This window comes from Salvelinus namaycush, chromosome 16 (assembly GCF_016432855.1).
Source record: "Salvelinus namaycush isolate Seneca chromosome 16, SaNama_1.0, whole genome shotgun sequence".
Classification (NCBI taxonomy): Eukaryota; Metazoa; Chordata; class Actinopteri; order Salmoniformes; family Salmonidae; genus Salvelinus; species Salvelinus namaycush.
Window position 1 is genome coordinate 8,813,737 of NC_052322.1, and position 23,421 is coordinate 8,837,157.

General features: G+C 44.6%; 1 protein-coding gene across 1 annotated transcript in view; it reads right to left on the minus strand.

Moving 5' to 3' along the window:
* Window positions 1-9,343, minus strand: part of LOC120060878 (1-phosphatidylinositol 4,5-bisphosphate phosphodiesterase eta-2-like) — a 75,524-nt gene extending 66,181 nt beyond the window's left edge. Inside the window, exon 1 of the mRNA XM_039010286.1 lies at window positions 9,133-9,343. Within this exon, the coding sequence (XP_038866214.1) occupies window positions 9,133-9,343 (211 nt within the window). The remainder of the gene's footprint in view (window positions 1-9,132) is intronic.
* Between the last annotated feature and the right edge of the window lie 14,078 nt (window positions 9,344-23,421).

The window sequence follows — 23,421 nt, forward strand, 5'->3', positions numbered from 1 at the left end:
TACACAAGTGTTCAGGGGCCTTGCTTTAACAAAGTTAACCATTTTCACTGTAGTGTCCAAAACGTCTTTCAAGCTGTCAGGCATTCCCTTGGCAGCAAGAGCCTCTCGGTGGATGTTGCAGTGTACCCAAGTGGCATCGGGAGCAACTGCTTGCGCGTGCGTTACCACTCCACTATGGTCTCCCTGTCATGGCTTTTGCGCCATCAGTACAGATACCAACATGAGCAGCAGCTACGTTTAGCTACTTACGGACTGTTAGTGGAATTTCCGTGAGAGAGTAATGGTTAATGTGATTGGATGTTAATTATTTGACGAGACTACCTGTATTTAACATTGTGTTGTTATTCCGCTGAACAATAGATGGTTGAATTTTGGGGGGGGCAGTGGCTACTCAGGTGAGAAAAAAAACTCACCCAAATATATAGCCCCGTTGGAAAATATAAATGGACTGTTTGAAAATGTGAAGGAAAGAAATAGAAAAAAACATTATATATATATATTTTTAAAATGTGAATTACATTTTTATTTGCCGTACCCTCGACGGCATTGCCCCAATATGGGAATACCTGCTCCAGGGGATAATGCAGAATGTCAGTCCAATCCGGACCACTACTTACTTAAATTGCAATTCTACCAGCTACTGCTACGACGATGCTAATATTATAGGCTACAGTATGTGGCAATATAATGTTAGCCTCACGCGCCAGCAATAGGCTGAACGAGAGAATAGACTACTATTCTGACTAGACTACTAGTCATATGCCCAATTATTTCTCTTCTGTCGTAGGCGGAGGCAATTGGGATCAATAGATTGGACTGTAAAGTAGGCTTGGGAAAAATACCGTTTATACAGTATACCGGGGTATTTCGAAATACCGACGGTATGATTTTCAACTGTTTAAAAAAAAAAATATACATGTATTTGTCATTTTTGGGTTGGGGGCACCCCCGCCTCAAAGAGGCTGCGTGCCATGCCATTTCTAATAAGTATAAGTTAAGTATAACTATAAGAAATCAAAGATGTGTCAAATAAATGATATCCAGCTATGCATTTGGTTAGCTAACTTGCTAGCTAAGTGGCAAGATCAAGCTTCTTGGTTACAGCAGAGACATTCAATCCACTCCTAGATCAAGATCCCTGTTGCCTAAATTGTTTTGTGCATGTATTTATATTTTTTGAAATAGCGCTCCTTGTGTGCACTTCTGGTAATACCGTATACCCCGTTATGGTACACAAACGGTATGACGGTATGAAAATCTGGATACCACCCAACCCTACTGTAAAGTGTTTTGAGATATCATATGACAACATTGAGAAGCATTTCTATCAGGCACAAAAAATCAAAATCACAATAAATGTACTTAATTATCACGATAACGATAAATTGAACAATGTGTTTATACTATGACATTAATGTGCACCAGTTACTGTTTTATATTACCCTTAATAACCTGCTATAACCCCAGCCAGTTGGACAATTCATCTTAGTGTAATACTCACCCTTTTTAACTGCTAATAAATCAAGAAATGTACATAGCACACTCATGGTTCTTATATAATTTGAAAGAGCATAAATGCAAGATTAAATATATGCCTTCACAACTTTCCTAGGTCCATCCTACACACAAAATAATGTACAATTTAAACTTAAAAATAACAGAAATATACAAGTGAATGTTTCCTCCAAAGACAACCAAATTCATTTTAAACTCTATTAAACACTATTCTTTGTCTTTAGCCACTAGATCAATAAAGTGTCATGCATAGCCCCGCCCAATGTTTTCATGATTGGATGAATTATTCAGATTTTACAGCAATTTAGGTGGATGATAGTGTGCATGTCGCAATTCTGGGTGTTGTTGGCTAGCTTTCTTTTTAGTAGCGAAGCTAGCTAACATTGAAATTCAAGACAACATGTGTATATGATAACAGGGATGTTTTAAACTGTTAAATAGCTTGAATCAGTGTGATTTCAATGATGTAAAGATGATATGGCTACGATTGAAATAAATTGTGGAAGTTCATTTTACTTTCAGTTTCATTTTTTATTAGAGCCTTGAATGTGTACAGTGTAACTGGCTACACATGGAGTCTGACTGTAGTGCCAACAACAAGCTACTGTACATGCGTGAAACCTGTCTAGGCAATACAGTATGTCTTTTTCTGTCATAAAATCTACATTTAAAAGTTTGTTTTATTTCAGTAAGAATGCCAAATGTAATGGTATATCATTGTGTGTAGCGTAATGTGTGCATGCTTTTCCCCTCCGACAAAACAGGGGGAGTGACAGATATCAAAACTCAAATACACATGACTATCCTCGATGAAAGGTGGGTATTGAGGAGGGACGGACACTCTTCCATTCGCCTAATAACGACTTGACACTTTCCTCGATCACTCTTCCACTTATCGGTTTCCAGGTCACGGAGGAGGACAGAGAGAGGACAGAAAATGAGAATCTCCATAGGTGTTCTGACACATGCTGGTGTGTCTGTATTGTCCCAGTCTGTCTGCTGCCAGTAAAAAAACCAGTCTCTCCCTCAAGGGATCAATAATGTTTATTCATTTCATTCCCTTGAAAATAGGTGTTGAGTGAGTCGCTATGCATGGAATACACATTGTGAATATTGTTCACCAGAGACAACAGAGCTGATGCATACTGTAACAGTACTCTAGCTCATTCCAAATAGGCCTGGACATACTGTAACTGTACTCTAGCTCATTCCAAATAGGCCTGGGCATACTGTAACTGTACTCTAGCTCATTCCAAATAGGCCTGGACATACTGTAACTGTACTCTAGCTCATTCCAAATAGGCCTGGACATACTGTAACTGTACTCTAGCTCATTGCAAATAGGCCTGGACATACTGTAACTGTACTCTAGCTCATTCCAAATAGGCCTGGACATACTGTAACTGTACTCTAGCTCATTGCAAATAGGCCTGGACATACTGTAACTGTACTCTAGCTCATTGCAAATAGGCCTGGACATACTGTAACTGTACTCTAGCTCATTGCAAATAGGCCTGGACATACTGTAACTGTACTCTAGCTCATTGCAAATAGGCCTGGACATACTGTAACTGTACTCTAGCTCATTGCAAATAGGCCTGGACATACTGTAACTGTACTCTAGCTCATTCCAAATAGGCCTGGACATACTGTAACTGTACTCTAGCTCATTCCAAATAGGCCTGGACATACTGTAACTGTACTCTAGCTCATTCCAAATAGGCCTGGACATACTGTAACTGTACTCTAGCTCATTCCAAATAGGCCTGGACATACTGTAACTGTACTCTAGCTCATTGCAAATAGGCCTGGACATACTGTAACTGTACTCTAGCTCATTCCAAATAGGCCTGGACATACTGTAACTGTACTCTAGCTCATTGCAAATAGGCCTGGACATACTGTAACTGTACTCTAGCTCATTCCAAATAGGCCTGGACATACTGTAACTGTACTCTAGCTCATTCCAAATAGGCCTGGGCATACTGTAACTGTACTCTAGCTCATTGCAAATAGGCCTGGACATACTGTAACTGTACTCTAGCTCATTCCAAATAGGCCTGGACATACTGTAACTGTACTCTAGCTCATTCCAAATAGGCCTGGGCATACTGTAACTGTACTCTAGCTCATTGCAAATAGGCCTGGACATACTGTAACTGTACTCTAGCTCATTCCAAATAGGCCTGGACATACTGTAACTGTACTCTAGCTCATTCCAAATAGGCCTGGGCATACTGTAACTGTACTCTAGCTCATTCCAAATAGGCCTGGACATACTGTAACTGTACTCAGCCCAACAACAACATCAGTAAAACCCGCCGGGCTTTGCAAACAATCCAGCTCATTTGTGTTCATTTTATCCTCAGGCTGTTTAAGCAATGCAAATAGACCACCCATCACCCACTCATTGACTTGAATGCCTATTCAAGTAATTATATTTCTATGGCTTTGGGCATAGATGTTGAAGTCTTACATTATTGCGGCATAGAGACAGTACTTTATTTAGATATTTACAGTGGGGTCCGAAAATATCGACAGCTTTTATAAAGATGAGCAAAAATGACTGTATCAAATAAATAATTCAAATACTGAGCTATATTGTATGCAAAAAAAGGGAAATTATATTATTTTATACAATTGCTCAGAGAAATACATTTTGTTTAACAAGTAATACTTTTTTTCCCTCAAAAAATGTACTCTTAGAAAAAATGGTGCAATCTAGAACCTAAAGGGTTCTTCGTCTGTGCCCATAGGAGAACCCTTTGAAGAATCCTTTTTGGTTCCAGGTAGAACCCTTTTGGGTTCAATGTAGTACCCTTTCCACAGAACCAAAAAGGGTTCTCCTATGGCGACAGCCGAATAACCATTTTGAAACCCTTTTTTCTAAGAAACACATATCAAAATCTACAAAGAAATTGACCACAAAATCAACATATCGCAATGGCCATCTCAGTATCCGGACTTGAACCCCATTGAAAACCTTTGCTTTGAATTGAAGAGGGTAGTCCATAAGTGCATATGAAGGGTATCAAGGATCTGGAAGTATTCTGTATGGAGGAATGGTCTAAGATCCCACCCAATCTCATGAATCATTTAAGAAAAAGGCTCAGTGTCCTTATCCTCGCAGGAGGAGGGTGCTGGAGTATTGAAAACGGGGGATCATTTTGATACCTATTTTTTTGAATTACTTGTGAAACAAAATCGATTTCTAGGAGCAATTGTATTAGTATAAAATAATATATTCCCCCAAAATGTTTTGGCATACAATGTAGCTGAGTATTTGTATTATATATTTTGTATTCCCCCGTCCCTGAACTGTGCCAACAACTAAACTGTCCGCCTGCCTCTTCAGCTCTGAATCTGTGAAGAGCCATCCCAGATGTAATAAGGTAGGTGGTCCCCGGTGAAGAGCCATCCCAGATGTAATAAGGTAGGTGGTCCCCGGTGAAGAGCCATCCCAGATGTAATAAGGTAGGTGGTCCCCGGTGAAGAGCCATCCCAGATGTAATAAGGTAGGTGGTCCCCGGTGAAGAGCCATCCCAGATGTAATAAGGTAGGTGGTCCCCGGTGAAGAGCCATCCCAGATGTAATAAGGTAGGTGGTCCCCGGTGAAGAGCCATCCCAGATGTAATAAGGTAGGTGGTCCCCGGTGAAGAGCCATCCCAGATGTAATAAGGTAGGTGGTCCCCGGTGAAGAGCCATCCCAGATGTAATAAGGTAGGTGGTCCCCGGTGAAGAGCCATCCCAGATGTAATAAGGTAGGTGGTCCCCGGTGAAGAGCCATCCCAGATGTAATAAGGTAGGTGGTCCCCGGTGAAGAGCCATCCCAGATGTAATAAGGTAGGTGGTCCCCGGTGAAGAGCCATCCCAGATGTAATAAGGTAGGTGGTCCCCGGTGAAGAGCCATCCCAGATGTAATAAGGTAGGTGGTCCCCGGTGAAGACCCATCCCAGATGTAATAAGGTAGGTGGTCCCCGGTGAAGACCCATCCCAGATGTAATAAGGTAGGTGGTCCCCGGTGAAGAGCCATCCCAGATGTAATAAGGTAGGTGGTCCCCGGTGAAGAGCCATCCCAGATGTAATAAGGTAGGTGGTCCCCGGTGAAGAGCCATCCCAGATGTAATAAGGTAGGTGGTCCCCGGTGAAGAGCCATCCCAGATGTAATAAGGTAGGTGGTCCCCGGTGAAGAGCCATCCCAGATGTAATAAGGTAGGTGGTCCCCGGTGAAGAGCCATCCCAGATGTAATAAGGTAGGTGGTCCCCGGTGAAGAGCCATCCCAGATGTAATAAGGTAGGTGGTCCCCGGTGAAGAGCCATCCCAGATGTAATAAGGTAGGTGGTCCCCGGTGAAGAGCCATCCCAGATGTAATAAGGTAGGTGGTCCCCGGTGAAGAGCCATCCCAGATGTAATAAGGTAGGTGGTCCCCGGTGAAGAGCCATCCCAGATGTAATAAGGTAGGTGGTCCCCGGTGAAGAGCCATCCCAGATGTAATAAGGTAGGTGGTCCCCGGTGAAGAGCCATCCCAGATGTAATAAGGTAGGTGGTCCCCGGTGAAGAGCCATCCCAGATGTAATAAGGTAGGTGGTCCCCGGTGAAGAGCCATCCCAGATGTAATAAGGTAGGTGGTCCCCGGTGAAGAGCCATCCCAGATGTAATAAGGTAGGTGGTCCCCGGTGAAGAGCCATCCCAGATGTAATAAGGTAGGTGGTCCCCGGTGAAGAGCCATCCCAGATGTAATAAGGTAGGTGGTCCCCGGTGAAGAGCCATCCCAGATGTAATAAGGTAGGTGGTCCCCGGTGAAGAGCCATCCCAGATGTAATAAGGTAGGTGGTCCCCGGTGAAGAGCCATCCCAGATGTAATAAGGTAGGTGGTCCCCGGTGAAGACCAACATCTGCTACAGAACCATCACAACCCCCTAGAAACACTGTATCACTGACTGCATCTATCCCTTATCTCATCTTAGCTCTTCATAGTCCATGATACGGACAGACAGCTCCTCCAGGAATCTACTCAACTGTGAGTGAGTGTGTGTTGGGTGGGTGGGAGTAGACTAATTGATTTCACTACAGCGACAAGAGGCAAAATCGAATCAAATCTAGTCTAACGAAACTCTGTTTAAAGTGGGCCAAGTGCTGATTGCAGCCAAAAAGAGAGGAGGGGGAAAAGGAGAGGAAAGAAAGGGGAGACAAAGGAAGGTAGATGGGAGAGATGATTGCTTCAAAGAGTTATGATATGAAAGGATGGATATCTGCAGTTTAAACTGGGGGAGATGGAATGTGAACTAATGGGTTGTTGGGTCATCTACAGTCTACTGTGAAGTGTACAGAACACCACATCATTCTACAGGGTTGGGGTCACTTCAGTTAAATTCCTGTTTGTTAGCTTGGACATGGAGTTTCTCCATAGGAATGCAACTCAATTGTATTCAACGCCTTTCACTGGAATTTAGATGACCCCAACCCTGATATTCTGGAATGGGAAAAGAAATACTGCATATTTTCCAAACGTATTTTGTCAATACGTTGGAAACGTCAAGGCTATTCACAGCCCATGGAAGCCCGATCAATCAAAGGACAATCAATTAGGCACCAGTCTAGTGCATGTTGGACTTTCCCCTCTCTCGGAGATATGCTGCCGCTCTCGGAAGTTGCAGCTGTTTGAATTGCTGCTAATGGAGCAATTAGGGACCAAGTCGTCAAACTGGGGTAGATACACATTGTAAAGAAGACTCCACTTCAAGGAATCTGTAGGAAACTCTTCATAATATAAACCACACTGCACAGAAGAACTGGTGTGTGTTCTAGGAAGAAATTAGAGATGGAAAATAAAAAAGTGTTCCAGCTGTGTGTGTAGTGCAGTGTTTCTCGATCAATTCCCCTTGGGATCACACAAGCGGGTCTACGTTTTTGTTTTAGCCCAGCAGCACCAACAAACCTGATTCCACTGATCAAGGGCTCAATGATTCAGGTGGGTAGAGAATAAATGTGCACCCCCTTAAAAAAATGGTCCCTCAGGAAAGGACTGAGAATTGTATAATGAGCAAATGGTTTGGCATGACGTGAGAAACTCATTTTTAGTGATAACAAGCCGACACAGCATGGCAAAGAAATACTGCAGGGGTACTGTAGCAAAGACTTAAACTAACAGCCGGAGGGAAATCTCAATGTTTGCCCAGAGACTGGCCACTTCAAACTAACTCTTTATTATTGGGTCCATAGCCGTTGCCATGGAAACATGCTCAGGGTTACACAGTATGGGGAGATGTAAAAACATATATAGACAATAAGACAGTCCAGCAGGATAAAATTGTCATAAAAAATACAGTATTGTATGTCATTACTGTGCTTGACTAGCTTACTGTATACAGATGCCAGTCATGGGAGATATGACCAACAACAAAATTACATTTGGGAGCTACTGAAAATAAATACATCAATTATAATGGTATTATCCTCGGCATGTCAACAAAGTCACCCTAAATTAACAGTCATTTTACTTTTCCTGTAGTGATTGTAATTACGAGAGAACGTCAGAATCACTTGTGTGTAACAATGTGTCGGCTAATAAGGGAAACAATTACATCTCTGAATGGGAGAAATCACTTCGCCCCAAAAGGTCTGATTGAAACACACTAAAGTGGCTTGCTTGTTTGTTTGAGTACAAGCTACTGGAATTCAACAAACGCAATTAATGATAAGAATCAGACCGAAAAAAAATGCTTGCTTGAAAACGAATCAAAAGTAATTACACTGACCGTCAACAACAATACAACAATCACCCAGACAAAATTCCCAACTTAGTCCATCTCCTAACTTTGTGTTGACTCTCAACATGATTTGAGTAAAACACATTACCCCATGATCTTGATTCATAACTACACTCTTCAGACGTCTACCCATCGTGTGAGGGCTTTACGACTATTTACATGGTTAAAATAGAAGCCAGACGACAGGTGATGGACACACAATCTGCCAGGAGGCAGCTGAGGATGAGGTAAGTTGGTGTCAACCTTAATGCTGTTAAATAAGCAGCGGCAGAAGTGCCGGGTGTAACCGCAGTGATGGCATGACCTGGTCATCCGGCGCTTCAGTGGGAGTGCAGTCTGGGTAGAAGAAGTGGGCCAGGAGAGCCAAAGGGGCGGAGTCACGTTGTCCTTCGCGCACTCGGTCAGAGCACTAGGCTAAGCTTTAGGGGATTGTCTGGAGTCCATATGTCACACACCCACACACACAAGCGTGCGCACACATACAGCACACACACATACACACCTATAGACCGATGTTTCTGTAGTGAAGGTGTCTGTGTCACTGATGTAAAAAGCAGCAGAACAATAATGAGGTCATAGGACAAGTTGTTCCACCACAGTCCCACTGACACACTCCAGTCATCTGGTAGAACAGTACCTAGTACCACGTCTCACCAGAGCTACATAACAAATGTACTGTTCCTACAACACATCCACAATCCAGACACACACGCACACACACACACATACAGATATGCATGACCAAGTTCCCATTCCGTTTCAACAACAAATGTACTCCAGAACACTAGTTATTGTAGTGGTCAATCTTTAACCTAGTCCAAATGCCATCCATCCATCCATCCTTACCCATGTCTCCCAGCCTCCACATGGAGAAGGACACAATTCTGCTGCCAATACAGAAGAACTCTTCCACCAGGCAGGATAGGGAGGCCTGCTGCTGGCTCTTACACACAACACTCTCCCCCTCTTTCTTCTTCTCGTTCACCGTCTCGCCGCTGTGGATGGGGGCCTGGTCCGTGGTAGGGCATGGCTCCTGGGCAGCCTCCGCGTACCGCATCAGCGCAGAGGACACGGGAAAGGACATGGGAAAAAGGCCACTTGTCATCACGGAGGCGCTCATGTCTGAAGGATTGTGGGTGCACGCCGCCGGGTCCCCGTTTGCTTCTCTCAATTGCGAAACGGCGATTGAATGCCCCGGCTACGTTTGCTCAGGTAGAGTTAGGTCTGTTTTCCCTCTGGCTGGCAAAGCCAATGCAAATGCGACATGGACATCTTAACGTATGACTGAGGTCAAAAGGGGGATTTTTGGGGGGGTTTCGATTTGGAAGGCTGCTTCTTCTGCCTTTGTTAGAGCTGATTAGTGTACAGCTTCCTTGGTAGACTGCTGAGAGTTAGTCATCACAATATCTGCTGCTGGCTCCTTTCCAAAGCATTCTTTCAGAGCCTTTTCAGTAGGCAGTTCTCTCGGTGGGAGAGCGAGAAGAAAATCCTCCTCTCCAAATGCTGTCAACAGTTAGTCAATAATCTGGCGCTGCTCACCACAGCAAACAACCTTCTCTTCTCTCAGCTCGCCTTCTCTTCAATATCCCTCCATCTCAGTTGACAACAAGGTGCACCTGTATTATATATCCTTTCTCTTCTTTCTTCAGCTAGAATTCAAAAGGCTGCCTCTCAGTGTCAGTCGGGAGCGTAAATCCTTCGGAATCTCTAATCCAGGTTGAGGGGATTTACTTAACGTGTGGCGAGAAAGAGAGAGAGAGAGAATGGGAGAGAGACACAGAGAGAGAGAGAAACGCACTGAGAATGAGCCAGGCACCCTAATAGAGATGTAACAAGTCTTGTTTTTCCCTTCTCACCAATTAAAAATTAGTTTTTTCATGCCTGAAAGTGTCTCCTGTGGGGCTACCAGAGGGTATCAAAATGACGACACACACAAGTCCGTGCACACAGACTCGCTTTCCCCGGGCCTAGGGGAACGTTTTTTTGAGAGACCTCAATCTCCAGTTACGTTCCATGGAGGGGAAAAATGATCTCCCTCTCTATTGACCACCTGTATAATCTGGGTCTGGTTTGAACACATACAAACACTCAATTTTGGCTAATTGAATGGCCTGCTGATATAGGTGCACGAAGATATGATTAGCTACTAGTGTGTCTTTGGCAGAGGTGCATATAAAACGACTTAAGCGCTGCAAAATCAAGTGGGAGGGTGAAAGAGGGGGTGCAAAGCCTTAAATCTGACAAAGCAAACACTGCAATAATGTCACACCTTCCACTGTAAAAATAGAGACAGAGTTGGAATCCTCTTCCATTGTTATATAAGAAATCCCACAGTCCTTATTAGTTAGAATTAAGAAACAGAAGACAAGTTGAATATTGAAGTGTTGTTTTGTAATCAAAATGCCTCGATGGTCATTTTGTAATCAAAATGCCTCGATGGTCACTCTGATAGAGCTCCAGAGTTCCTCTGTGGAGATGTGAGAACTTTCCAGATGGACAACCATCTATGCAGCACTCCACCAATCAGGCCTTTATGGAGTGGCCAGACGGAAGCCACTCCTCAGTAAAAGGCACATGACAGCTGTTTGGAGCTTGCCAAAAGGCACCTAAAGACTCTCAGACCATGAGAAACAAGATTATGTGGTCTGTTGAAACCAAGATTGAACTCTTTGGCCTGAATGCCAAGCGTCATGTCTGGAGGAAACCTGCCACCATCCCTACGGTGAAGCATGTTGGTGGCAGCATCATGCTCTGGAGATGTTTTTCAGCAGCAGGGACTGGGAGACTAGTTAGGATCGAGGAAAAGATGAACGGAGCAAAGTACAGAGAGAGATCCTTGATGAAAACCTGCTCCAGAGCGCTCAGGACCTCAGACTGGGGCGAAGGTTCACCTTTCAACAGGACAATCACCCTAAGCACAGCCAAGAGAATGCTGTGGTGGCTTTGGGACAAGTCTCTGAAAGTCCTGGAGTGGCCCAGCCAGAGCCCAGACTTGAACCCAATCGAACATCTCTGGAGAGACCTGAAAATAGCTGTGCAGCGACGCTCCCCATTCAACCTGACAGAGCTTTAGAGGATCTGCAGAGAAGAATGGGAGAAACTCCCCAAATATACAGGTGTGCCAAGCTTGTAGCGTCATACCCAAGAAGAATCGAGGCTGTAATTGCTGCCAAAGGTGCTTCAACAAAGTACTGAGTAAAGGCTCTGAAAACTTATGTAAATGTGATATTTCCCGGTTTTTATATATTTATACATTTGCAAAAATGTATACAAACCTGTTTTTGCCTTGTCATTATGGGGTATTGTGTGTAAATTGATTAGGGAAAAAAGCTATTTAATCAATTTTAGAATAAAGCTGTAACGTAACAAAATGTGGGAAAAGACAAGGGGTCTGAATACTTTCTGAATGCAATGTAGGCCAAGGACTAGATATGTGTATTTTTGCTACTACTTTCACCACTTTTACTCTTGAAAGCTTTGGTTGTTTGCTACACAACCTTACTCACTCTTAAGAACATGGCCTTACATGTGAATCCTTAAAGAGATGGATGGGGCTAAGGCTTAAGAGGGTGTAAAATATACAATTTTCTATACTTTTATCCAATGTAAATAACACAAGTTACAATTGATCCCCACAAAAAAAGGCAGCTCATTCAATATTCACCAGACAACTTGAAACTAGCTTTTTTGGCTTGAGAACGAGATTTGAAGGGAAATTCTGTTTGACCTTTTTATTAGCTTCGACCGCAAACTGGATTCTGGCGGTAATTTGGGCTGATATAGAGATCCAATCTCTGCTGTAGTATTGTATAGGCACACTCACAGCCTGGATGGACTATAGTAGGCCTGACCTAACGGGGCATTTCAGCACCAAGGCTAGCACAACAGCAGTATCCAGCTTGTGCACACAGTACTAGCTTCAGCTTGTGTTCCAAGAGCCTCAGAATAGCTTCCTTTCCATGCTTCCTTTCCTAAAGACAGATCGTCATCTGTTACCAGATCTTAACATGACTTGATGGGATACAGCACTACCAGATCTGATTCAACGTGTCAGACCACCATCAACCTCGATTCATTGGATCAGGCGTGCTATTGCTGGGCTACATCAACACGTGCATTCCCAGGAGGGCCTCTCTGATTGAGAAACACTGACATCAGCTGTTCCAGAAGAGGCTCATGATGCTCCAACTACAGACTCTCTTTGTGACCTCAACACACGCTCGCCGTTATACTGTATCTGTGGAGAATGACAGTGAGATATCAGTGAGTTGTATAGAACCCAGCCTGTCAATAGAATTAGTGTGATGTTGCATTGTTTAAATTAAAACCGTGGCATTACAGCTGTGGGCTGCATTCTTACATTTGTGGGGATGGAGTACTGGGGTGTATTTATTATTGCAAAGCACATAGCAAAACATAGTGATTTGGAAGGGAAAACAAAAATGTGAGTTTCTTATTGGACAAGTTCAGGTAGTCCCTCCCTGTTTCAGTCCGTTTTATTCCGTTTAGTGCCTAATGAATATGACCCTGGTTAGGATGCAACATGTCTATAAAAACAGACAGTGGTTTACTGTACTTGAATAGGCTACACTATGCAAAAAATACATGTTACTCAGTGGGATCATACATTTAATGTGTTAAACTATGTGGACAGATTGATAGGCTGAGTTGTGAATGGATCTCTCTCTCTCTCTCTCTCTCTCTCTCTCTCTCTCCCTCTCCCTCTCCCTCTCCCTCTCTCTCTCCCTCTCCCTCTCTCTCGCCCTCTCCCTCTCTCTCGCCCTCTCTCTCTCTCGCCCTCTCTCTCTCTCGCCCTCTCTCTCTCTCGCCCTCTCTCTCTCTCTCGCCCTCTCTCTCTCTCTCGCCCTCTCTCTCTCTCGCCCTCTCTCTCTCGCCCTCTCTCTCTCGCCCTCTCTCTCTCGCCCTCTCTCTCTCGCCCTCTCTCTCTCGCCCTCTCTCTCTCGCCCTCTCTCTCTCGCCCTCTCTCTCTCTCGCCCTCTCTCTCTCTCGCCCTCTCTCTCTCTCGCTCGCCCTCTCTCTCTCTCTATACTATAGTGTAATCTAAAGCATGATGTTGCAATGCATCTGCCTGTTGACGATTCAATCTATCAATGTTTTAATTGTATCTGTCCCGCCTCACAAATAAATATGGTACATTATTACTATATTTATACCGCCTCCCTCTGTCTCTGTCAGGAGATAGGATGTCATTTTATATAGAATTTTCCCACAAATTTCCCACAAGTTTGTCAGCTTCGGTTCAGCTAATGCCGTGGGTTCACCCTACAATTCATAATAGCAATGCAGGATTTGAAACAGTTTTGGTGGGAGCTGGATAGGAACCACCCCGTCCTCTCCCTCCATCCACACTCCCGGCTGCAGATTAGAACTTGGGCACTGGCGGAGAAATCCACTGGGCCAAATTGCATTATGTAAAGACTTGTAAAAAACGAGAAGGGACGCTCTTACCCACAGAGTGGAAGAAAATACATATCAGAATCTTGTCTGATTATTGTATGAATGAATCATTATCAGACTTTATTGTCCTGACACACACGTAAAGAAATGCCTGCCAGGCGGTTTTTAACACCATGGGAGATCACTGAGCCCCCCCTTCTCCTCCTCCTTTCCATTATCCCTCCTCCCTCTAAGCCACCCTCCTCCTGAAGATACCAGGGAGAAGCATATTGCCACTCAGCCTGGGAGAGCCGAGGTCAATCTCATATCATGCAGCGTAACAAGAAGTGGTGCAGTTATGGAACGCAACACTACCTTAAAACACTTTAAAAAGCTCTGAACGAACAGGGAAAACATGTGAAGTGAAATCACATTATTTTAACTCCAGTCGTGTTGACTCCGCACATGTCAAATGAAAATGACTAGGTGTAATAGATTGCCATCTGAGAGTGCAAAAACAGCACAGATCGTTTCTCAGCCTCTATGTCGAGATATGTTGGGATATTTTAATGGCAGCGCTCGGCCAACTGTGTCGGTTTTAGCGGCTGTTCAAGGAAGAGAACCGTTACATATGCTGTTCAACAGTACAAAGAAGGTTGAGAGAAACTGTATTAATTATCCTCTCTTTAAAAATAAAAAAAATCTCCATCCTGTATTGGGAGTATCCTATTGGTCATGGTTTGTAAGTGAGAATGATGTGTCAATTAACTTGCTAACCAGGGGTGTATTCATTCGGCACCAAACGGAAGAAAACAGACAAACAGGGAGGAACTACAACTTGTCCAATTAGAAATGGTTGTTTTTGTTTCACGTTGCAAAATATTTGAGTGCGTCTTGCTGAATTGTGCTCGAATGAATATGGTAAATTGGTCATTTAAGTGTAAAAAAGTACATGTATTCCCACCGGATGGATCAAAGATCAGAGGCTCAGAGCAGCAAGGGCACCGTGAACCCTTACGTAGGGTTGCCATGCCAACGGAGAGCAGAGTTTTTGTCTGCCAGATGGCATGGTGGCATGGAGGATATGGAACCCTGCTGCTTAGCTTTCCGGGGGGATGAGCTTGGTGTGTGTGTGTGTGTGTTTGGGGAATCAGGGGTCCAGAGGATTCTGTCTTGGCTAATCTGAGGTGTTGACTGCCCAAACACCACACCACACAATTTCACCTCAAAATCTGGCTCCAATCCTGTGGCCCCTGTCAATCTAGTTAAACTGGACCTGGTTGAACTGTGGTTAAACCTATGCAGAGGATATAGAACAGCTCAGTACCATGAACAGTTTCTGAAGTACCTAAACCACAAAGTCTTTAAACACTAACAAAAAGCCATGTCGGGACTCTTCTGTAGTGGATTTGAATTCAAACGTGGTGTGCATGCACTTGCACTTTTTGGAAACTGGTGTATGGGAGATTTTAGTAGCTGTACATTGTTCACTTAATGCACATTCTCAGCTTCCATGCCACGGTCTTGAAGGCGTACCAGCTTGTAAAAGGTTAACTAGACTGTCATCAGCGAAGGGAGGGCGGGCAGCGAGGATGAGAGAACACTGGGTACACTATGAGAGGTAAGTTGACCAGTCCCTCAAGTCATCCACTGGGGTAGCAATCATTAGAATAGGGTCTGTTGCTGGGGGAAATACAGGACCGGAATTATGATGTGCCAATCTTGCGATGTGGTACTGCTGGGCATCAAAACACAGACCAATCACAAAGCATGTTTGAAATGATAAAGCTTACATTTGGAGATAACACCTTGCCTGCTGTCTGGCTGCGACAATTAGCATGGAAAATGTGATGGCGATAATGATTTCTTTCTGCAGTGCAGACCCCGTCATTCAAAAGGAGGTCAATACCCTCGTTAGTGAGACTGAATGACTAAGGAGAAATATCAATTCAAGAAAGGATCTTTGCTGACTGAGTTTTTATAGCCGATAGTGTAAACCAGACTTTCCAAAGCAAACAAATGCTGAATAACTTAGATATCTGTGTCTTGGACTGAGATCCAATGGTTTACTCAACTTTGATCTAGAGGAGGGACATGAACCCACAGACACCTGTGCTGGTCACTGGGCGCGAACTTGCAACATTCTGCTCCCAACAACACTTCCCCCTCACAAAGCAGTGTATTCATCGCTGAGCCATGGCTGTTGTAGGGCAAGGGAACCAACTACTTCTAGGTCTCAGAGCGGGTGACGTCACTTGCAATATGGACGCTACTAGCGCGTACATAGCTAACTAGTTAGTGAATACGCATGGGCTATATTTACCCTCTTTTCACCTCCTCCTCTCTGCAGAGCCCAACTGTGTTATCTGAGTCAAGTAGCACCACTGTAACAGAGTAGGTCCCTTACTGGGCGTGAATAGGGACCTTCTGTTCCCAACAACAACAAAAAAGCTCCAGTATTCCCCAGTCCCGTGTCCATTTTCCCGTCCATTTCCTCTTACATGTCCTCACGGCAGCCTCTCTCTATTTTCTCAGTCTTTCTCTCACTCTCCGTCTTTGACTCTGTCTGTGTTGTCTTTCTATTTCTCTCTGTCTTAGTTCCCAGAGTTCTCAGCTCACGGGGGGGGGGGGGGGGGGCATTTATCATGCTCACACGCCATAAAAGCAGCGGGCGGCCCAATGATAAACAGCTTCCATCACTCGATGCGACACGGCACAATAACAGGCCCCGCGTCAGAGACAAACATAAAGCCGTCCACATCAGCCATGTTAGCGTCAAACTTAATCTCTCTGCAACTATAACTCACTCTGAAAGCTTGTCAGAAGAAGACAAATGTGAAAGTGTATATTATTGTTGCCATCCTATAGAAGCTCCTGAGAGAGCATTATGCCGAAGCAGTTCAGCGAAAGCTGACTAGCTCCTGTTACTGTACACCGTGGTGTGCTAGAGGTTGGGAATGAAGAGTCAATTGTCTGTGATCTGTTTACGCGCCGTACGTTCTCATTCAGCCAGGAGCTACAGTAATGGTTTGCTCTGTCAATTCCAATTTGCTGTTCTTTATGAGCAGGAGTTGCCATGGAAAATGCAGTTCCCTAATGGAGAAATAACTGTTTCCATATAACTGGCTCAAAGTGATTCATGACTTAATCTCTAGAGGAAATAAATGGTATATTCAGTGCAGTCAGGGAGGTGGTTAAATTGGGAAGTAAAGATGTGCATCCTCCATGATCTTCATTCTTTATCAGGCACAGACAAGTGACTATAGGCTGTCTGATGCATCTTTGGCTCAGCCAACAGAAAGTCGGTGCTCTGTCAGTGGCTTTCTGAAACAGACATAAACACATGGCATTCTGGGATAACACTGTGCTGGAATATACCGTGTCCAACGAAATACTTATTTTTCAAATAATCTGCTTATTGAAATATTCTGCTCTCTGAAATGATTAGACTAAATACTCTGCTTTCTGATGCTTCAGAGCACAGTGTTTCCAAACCGGGAAACATTAGCTTTGCTTGGCGTCCCACCAGAGGTTTAGCAAGGTGGACTGAACAGGGCGCTCAACACTACAAGAAATCCATGCAGGCGATTTAAGAAAGCCCACAGTCCCGTTCAAACATCCATTCAAGACTGCACAAATACACTCTCCTGTGGTTTCCTATAACCTCTATTGAGTTCACTCAAACAAACACACGCACACCTACACACACACACACCACTTGTACCTGTGCGGGTATTGACCACAGACAAGTGTTCATCCCTGTGCGCTAGTGGCTAGAACCAGAGGTCCTGATTGAGCGTGCGTGGGCGGCCTGTAAGAACCCCTGGTTATTAGCGAGATAAGGTGCGCTGCAAGTACTCCTACACATCACCAGCGGTACCATTAAATCTATTAGTATAAAAATCTATAGCCAGCTGTGAATCCCCAGCACGGCGCCCCGAATAGTCTCAATGAACGTTGCTGAAGGACTGTACTGTATGAGGCTGGTAAAGGGCAATTCCACAATAACAGAGTGATGCGGAGACTCAGATTTGTCACTTTAATGACGGCAAAAGCTAAACAAACCAGACAAATCTCTGCCCAAAAACTACTTTTAACAATTTCCACAGAAACGTTTAGAAAACATTTTTACTTGCAGCTCACACACACATACACTTACATCCCCAGCACGGCGCCCAGAATAGTGTCATCGTACATTGCTGAAGTACTGAATGAGGTTGGTAAACAACAGCACTAGGACCAATCAAAACTGTTCCTGTCATGGTCATTGTCATTGGATATTAACACAAAACCACACGTGTTGGTAGTTTACAATACAGTGTAAACATTCTGAGGGAACCCGTACTGTAGTTTTCCTGTATACCTAATGATTGAATTGGGGCCTAGGTCTTGGGGTTCACGTTTCGAGATACACTACATTACCAAATGTATGTGGACACCTCCTCGTCGAACATCTCATTCCAAAATCATGGCTATTAATATGGAGTTGGTCTCCCCTTTGCTGCAATAACAGCCTCCACTCTTCTGGGAAGGCTATCCACTAGATGGTGGGCAATTAGGCCTGGCTCACAGTCGACGTTCCAATTCATGCCAAAGGTGTTCAATGGGGTTGAGGTCAGAGCTCTGTGCAGGCCAGTCAGGTTCTTCCACACCAATCTCGACAAACCATTTCTGTAAGGATCTCGTTTTTTGTACGAGGGCATTGTCATGCTGAAACAGGAAAGGGCCTTCCCCAAACTGTTGCCACAAAGTTGGAAGAACAGAATGGTCTAGAATGTCATTGTATGCTGTAGCGTTAAGATTTCCCTTCACTGGAACTAAGGGGCCTAGCCTGAACCATGAAAAACAGCCCCAGACCATTATTCCTCTTCCACCAAACTTTACAGTGGGCACTATGCATTCGGGCAAATAGCGTTCTCCATCCTGTCCGTCGGACTGCCAGATGGTGAAGCATGATTCATCACTCCAGAGAACGCAGCTGCACTGCTCCAGAGTGGCGACGAGCTTTACACGACTCCAGCCAATTTCACATGACGATCTTAGGCTTGTGTTTCCATGCTCGGGCATGGAAACCCATTTCATGAAGCTCTCGACGAACAGTTATTGTGCTGACGTGGCTTCCAAAGGTAGTTTGGAACTCAGTGGCGAGTGTTGCAACCGAGGACAGACGATTTACACGCTACACGCTTCAGCACTCGGCGGTCCCATTCTGTGAGCTTGTGTGGCCCACCACTTTGCAGCTGAGCTGTTGTTGCTCCTAGATGTTTCCACTTCACAATAACACCACTTACAGTTGACCGGGGCAGCTCTAGCATGGCAGGAATTTGACAAACTGACTTGTTGGAAAGGTGGCATCCTGTGACAGTGCCACGTTGAAATTCACTGAGCTCTTCAGTCATGTCATTCTACTGCCAATGTTTTTATACACCTGTCAGCAACAGGTGTGGCTGAAATAGCCAAATGCACTCATTTGAAGGGGTGTCCACATGCGTTTGTATATCTATAGTGTGTATGTTGATCATTTGGATAAGCTCCGACAGAGCTCTCTACTAGGGTTAAGTTAAGGGTTCAACAAGCATCATCCTGCCTCTGAAAATGATCAAAGAACATTCCCGGAGAGAATTCTCTCAGGCCACTCTGTCGGACAGCTGGACTGAAAATACCAATTAAAATGTCCTACCTGAGAGAGATGTCTCCGCCATCTTGGTTTGCTCCTGACAAGGACACTTCAGACACGATTAGAGCCCTTCGGTGGGTTCATATCAGTGGACGGATGGACAGTCAGACACATAGTCTTTCTTAATTTTTCACCAGCACCTTGAAGGCAGAAGCCCTCCCTCGCACCTTTGTTACCTCTGTTCGCTCCTCTCTCCTTGGGGTCTCGGCTAAGAAAGGTTCAATAATAGCTTGTTGCTTTTCTGTCATCCCTCTCACATTATCCATCTCCGTCTCACATCATCCAGCCCGCAGTGCTCTTGTGACCTATCCAAAGTGTTACGTAAAGCTGCCCGAGATGCCTGGTACTCCGCTGTGACATTCTTCTCACATAGCCTCTAATGAAACGCCGGGGTGAGGGCTTAGTGAGTTATTTTACCCAGGAATCAACTTACAATCCAGGCTGCTTGCCGATGCGCAGCAGAAGTGTTGCTAGTACCATAGAATAGCATCTTATTACTCTAATTTTTCTACAGGAATTTAGAAATGTTCTGTGAAATGGATATTGTGTTTTTCCCCACACAATGCTGTAAAATATTTGTGTGTGTGTGCGCGCGCAAGTCTTCCAAGCACAAATCAATTGACCTCGTTCATTGACACATAAGGCTCCCTTGAGCAAGTGGGAATAGCTAACAAGAGACGAAACAAATGTCCTTAGAAACCACTCTATTCCTGGCAACAACCGACCACAAAACGCACCGCCTCGGACACACTATACCTCTATCAGTTGTCTGCTTGGTCCATCTTTTTTCTTTTACTCACTTGCTGACAATCCATTCACCAATCTTGATCTGAAATGGTTTTGCTTTTCACTAGACATTATCCAATGAAATTATTCATTTTCATAGGCCAGGCTTATCTTATTGCCGTCTTAAAACTATCTACCTCAGTGTCTGTACCTTGTATTCAATTTATATTCCATCACAGTCAAATTCACAACGGGTTCCTTTCGATAATTTGGAGCTTGCGTTAGGATGGGTCTCTCTGTGGTGATCCAGGATAAAAGTCTGCCTCACCTCAAAGTCTGCTGCAAAGAGAGGACTGTGGAGGAAGAGAGAGTGAGAAAGAATGAACATAGAAAGCCTTCTTTATTGCTGTTGCTGCTTTGATTTTAAGGGAGGGTAAATGAGTAGCTCAGGCAAGAATTTCAGACAACCAGATGGTTGTCTAGTTAATTAACTAACACTTATTGAGACACAATATGCCACGAATGACAATCAGACACACCAATTTTCTGTACCATGCCTGCAGCCTCTATGTGCATCTAATATTAGGTATCAAACCTAGAGTTGCTTAGAGACACATGCAGGTGTTTTGTGACTAACTTAAACCAAAAAGGCTTGGAACTGTTCTAAAACTCAGAACTGTCAAAAATCCCATCTATTGCCCTTCAGAATCGTTCTGACTGATAGCAATGGAAGTATGCTTGTCAAACTCCATGATGTCACCGTTGGCAACGCCAGCAGCATGTTACATGGATGATTCCCAGTGTGAAACGTGGAGCTTGTGTTGCAACACGTCTTGTAAAAGCCCAATAGCCAGCCAATAAGTCTAGAGGAATCGAGGTCGATAGGTGATGTCAGAGTAAGTGGTCATAAAACGATCAATCGGTAAGAGGCTATGTTCACAAGCAAGAGGTGACTAGCATAATTACTTTTCATTGACATTTAAAACACTCTCCAATAGACTTTCTTAATCTTTCAAATTGTCACACAAGCATTCCTTGGTGTTCTTTTAGATTTAAGATAAGCGCTTACAATCACACTCTTTTTTTTAAAATCAAAGCCTACTGTTTGTAGCACTTAGGCTAGCACGTTCACTCTGTTAGCACATTCCCGCTAGCTATTAACTCCATTGTGTGAGCGCTGTACAGCTTTGTCTTGCTGCGTGCAACTTCAAAATACTACTTCCCTAGCGTAGCATGAGCGCCACAGTTTCAAAGTCAGCTTAGGGAAAAATAAGCACTTGCATCCCATTTTGACACTTCTTACATGTGGAGCGGGGAGCGTTAGCATTAGCGCACCATTTTGCTGTAGTTTTGGAACGCTGACTAGCGCTCGATTGTGTTAGCGCCATGTGCCTCTGTTGGCCTGCAATGCTGCTGCTGTTGTCGCCATACTGGATCCTCTGTGCCAGGGTGAGCTGGCGCTAATTATGCGATGGTTACCTGGGCTTGGGGGAGTAGGGAAGAGAGGGGTGGGGGAGGGTTGAGGGAAGAGCAAACCCCTGTTGGAGACAGAGTTGTCAAAAATAGAGTTGACCTCATTGCCCCTCCCTCTTTTTTCATTTTCCCTTTCATAATTCTCCTCCTACCATTGTGTATCCCTCGTTCTTTCGATGCGGGTGAAAAAGTGACTTACGCGTACTCAAGTAGTGCCTTAACACACTTCCTCCCAGGTGATCACCTTTAAAAAGGGGATATAGTGTCTTAACAAACGGAGCAGAAAGATCTTCAAAACCGCATACGATCAATAATGAACGACTTGAGCCCCACAACAGGACAACCAAAGGACACTCATCTCAAAGAGCCATTGATCTGGGTCTGGAGACGAGGAGGGAAACAACGCTCTTAAATCTGTCCCGAATCCCCAGTCCTCATCTCTCATTCCATCTCCATTCCTTCGGTACAGCAGCCCACCAGAACACACCGCAAAGAAACTGTGCTGTAGCCGAGAGAGATTACGGTACGGTCCTCTGAGGCATTCAAACCTGCTATTTTCAGCGTGGAACCCTTTAAAAGATTTATTCGGTGGCTTCCCAAATGGAGGGCATGCACACAGATATTCATAGGAGGGCAGCCGTGCAAAAAAAAAAAAAAAAAAAGAGTGGCTTGTTTTCTGCCAAAAAGGAGAGCAAGTGGGCATAAGCACATTATCAAATAATAACAGGAAAGTGGAATAACAACATAAAATCTATGGATTCTTTCTGAATTGTCTTGAGGAGAGAAAGAGAGAGCATTCAACACACAATTGAGCTCCTCTCTGCCTCGTCCGCCCACCCCTCCTCCGAACCACAAGGAACTTCTTGCCGCATGTTGGCCTACTTTAGCCCGTGCGGAAGTATGAAATCGGAAAGGCTCCTCTTACCTTTCTCCGGGCTGAGGCTTCGGATATTGCCGGAATTATCCATGCTGTATTATCCCCTAAAGAACAGGCTCCAGGTGCTGCTAAAACCGAGATGGAAGGGCTGGGTTCTCCTGGCAGGAGGGCTGCTGATCTCAGGTAGGAGGAGGACAGGGGGAAGCCATGTCCCACGGGTGTCATCGCAGAGGTGTAAAAGCTTATATCCCTTGATCTCTCTCTTTCACTCTCTCTTTCACTTCCCAGTATAGTTTCCCCTCTTGTTCTCACAAGCTGTCTCCGTATCCCATCACTCACTCCCTCTCTCCCTCCCTTTATCTCCCTCTCTCGACCCTCAGAAGACTCGTGCAGGCAGTCAAGTAGGCAGGCAGGCTGCGGCTGAGATGCTGTGGTGTATTGTGTGCTATGGTGTAGTTCTGTACTGTACTGGCCGGGGGAGCGAGGAACGCCCGGAGAGCCTGGGGAGCGTGCTCAGTGCAGTCAGCCTCTCACAGCTCTTGTGTGCCAGAGAGCCCTCGCTCGGCTCACAGATCACCTGGGAGAAGAGGCGCTTTTAGAGAGAGAGGGGAGGGGGGCGAGAGAGAGAACAATAGCAAGAAAGAGAAACGGCAAGATAGGCGGGAACACGCGGGAAGAAGAGATAGAGGGAGACAGATTGAGAGAGAGCGAAAGACACAAAGCGTCTGTGATTTGCGGAGCGAGTTCTCTTCTACACATGTATAATTCAGGGAAGAGCTGCTGAAAGAGAGAGAGAGAGAGAGAGAGAGAGAGAGAGAGAGAGAGAGAGAGAGAGAGAGAGAGAGAGCGCGAGAGATAATGACATTTGAAATGTATTTATTCTTTTGGAACTTGTGTGAGTGTAATATTTACTGTTCACTTTTGCTTATTTCACTTGCTTTGGCAATGTAAACATATGTTTCCCATGCCAATAAAGCCCCTTGAA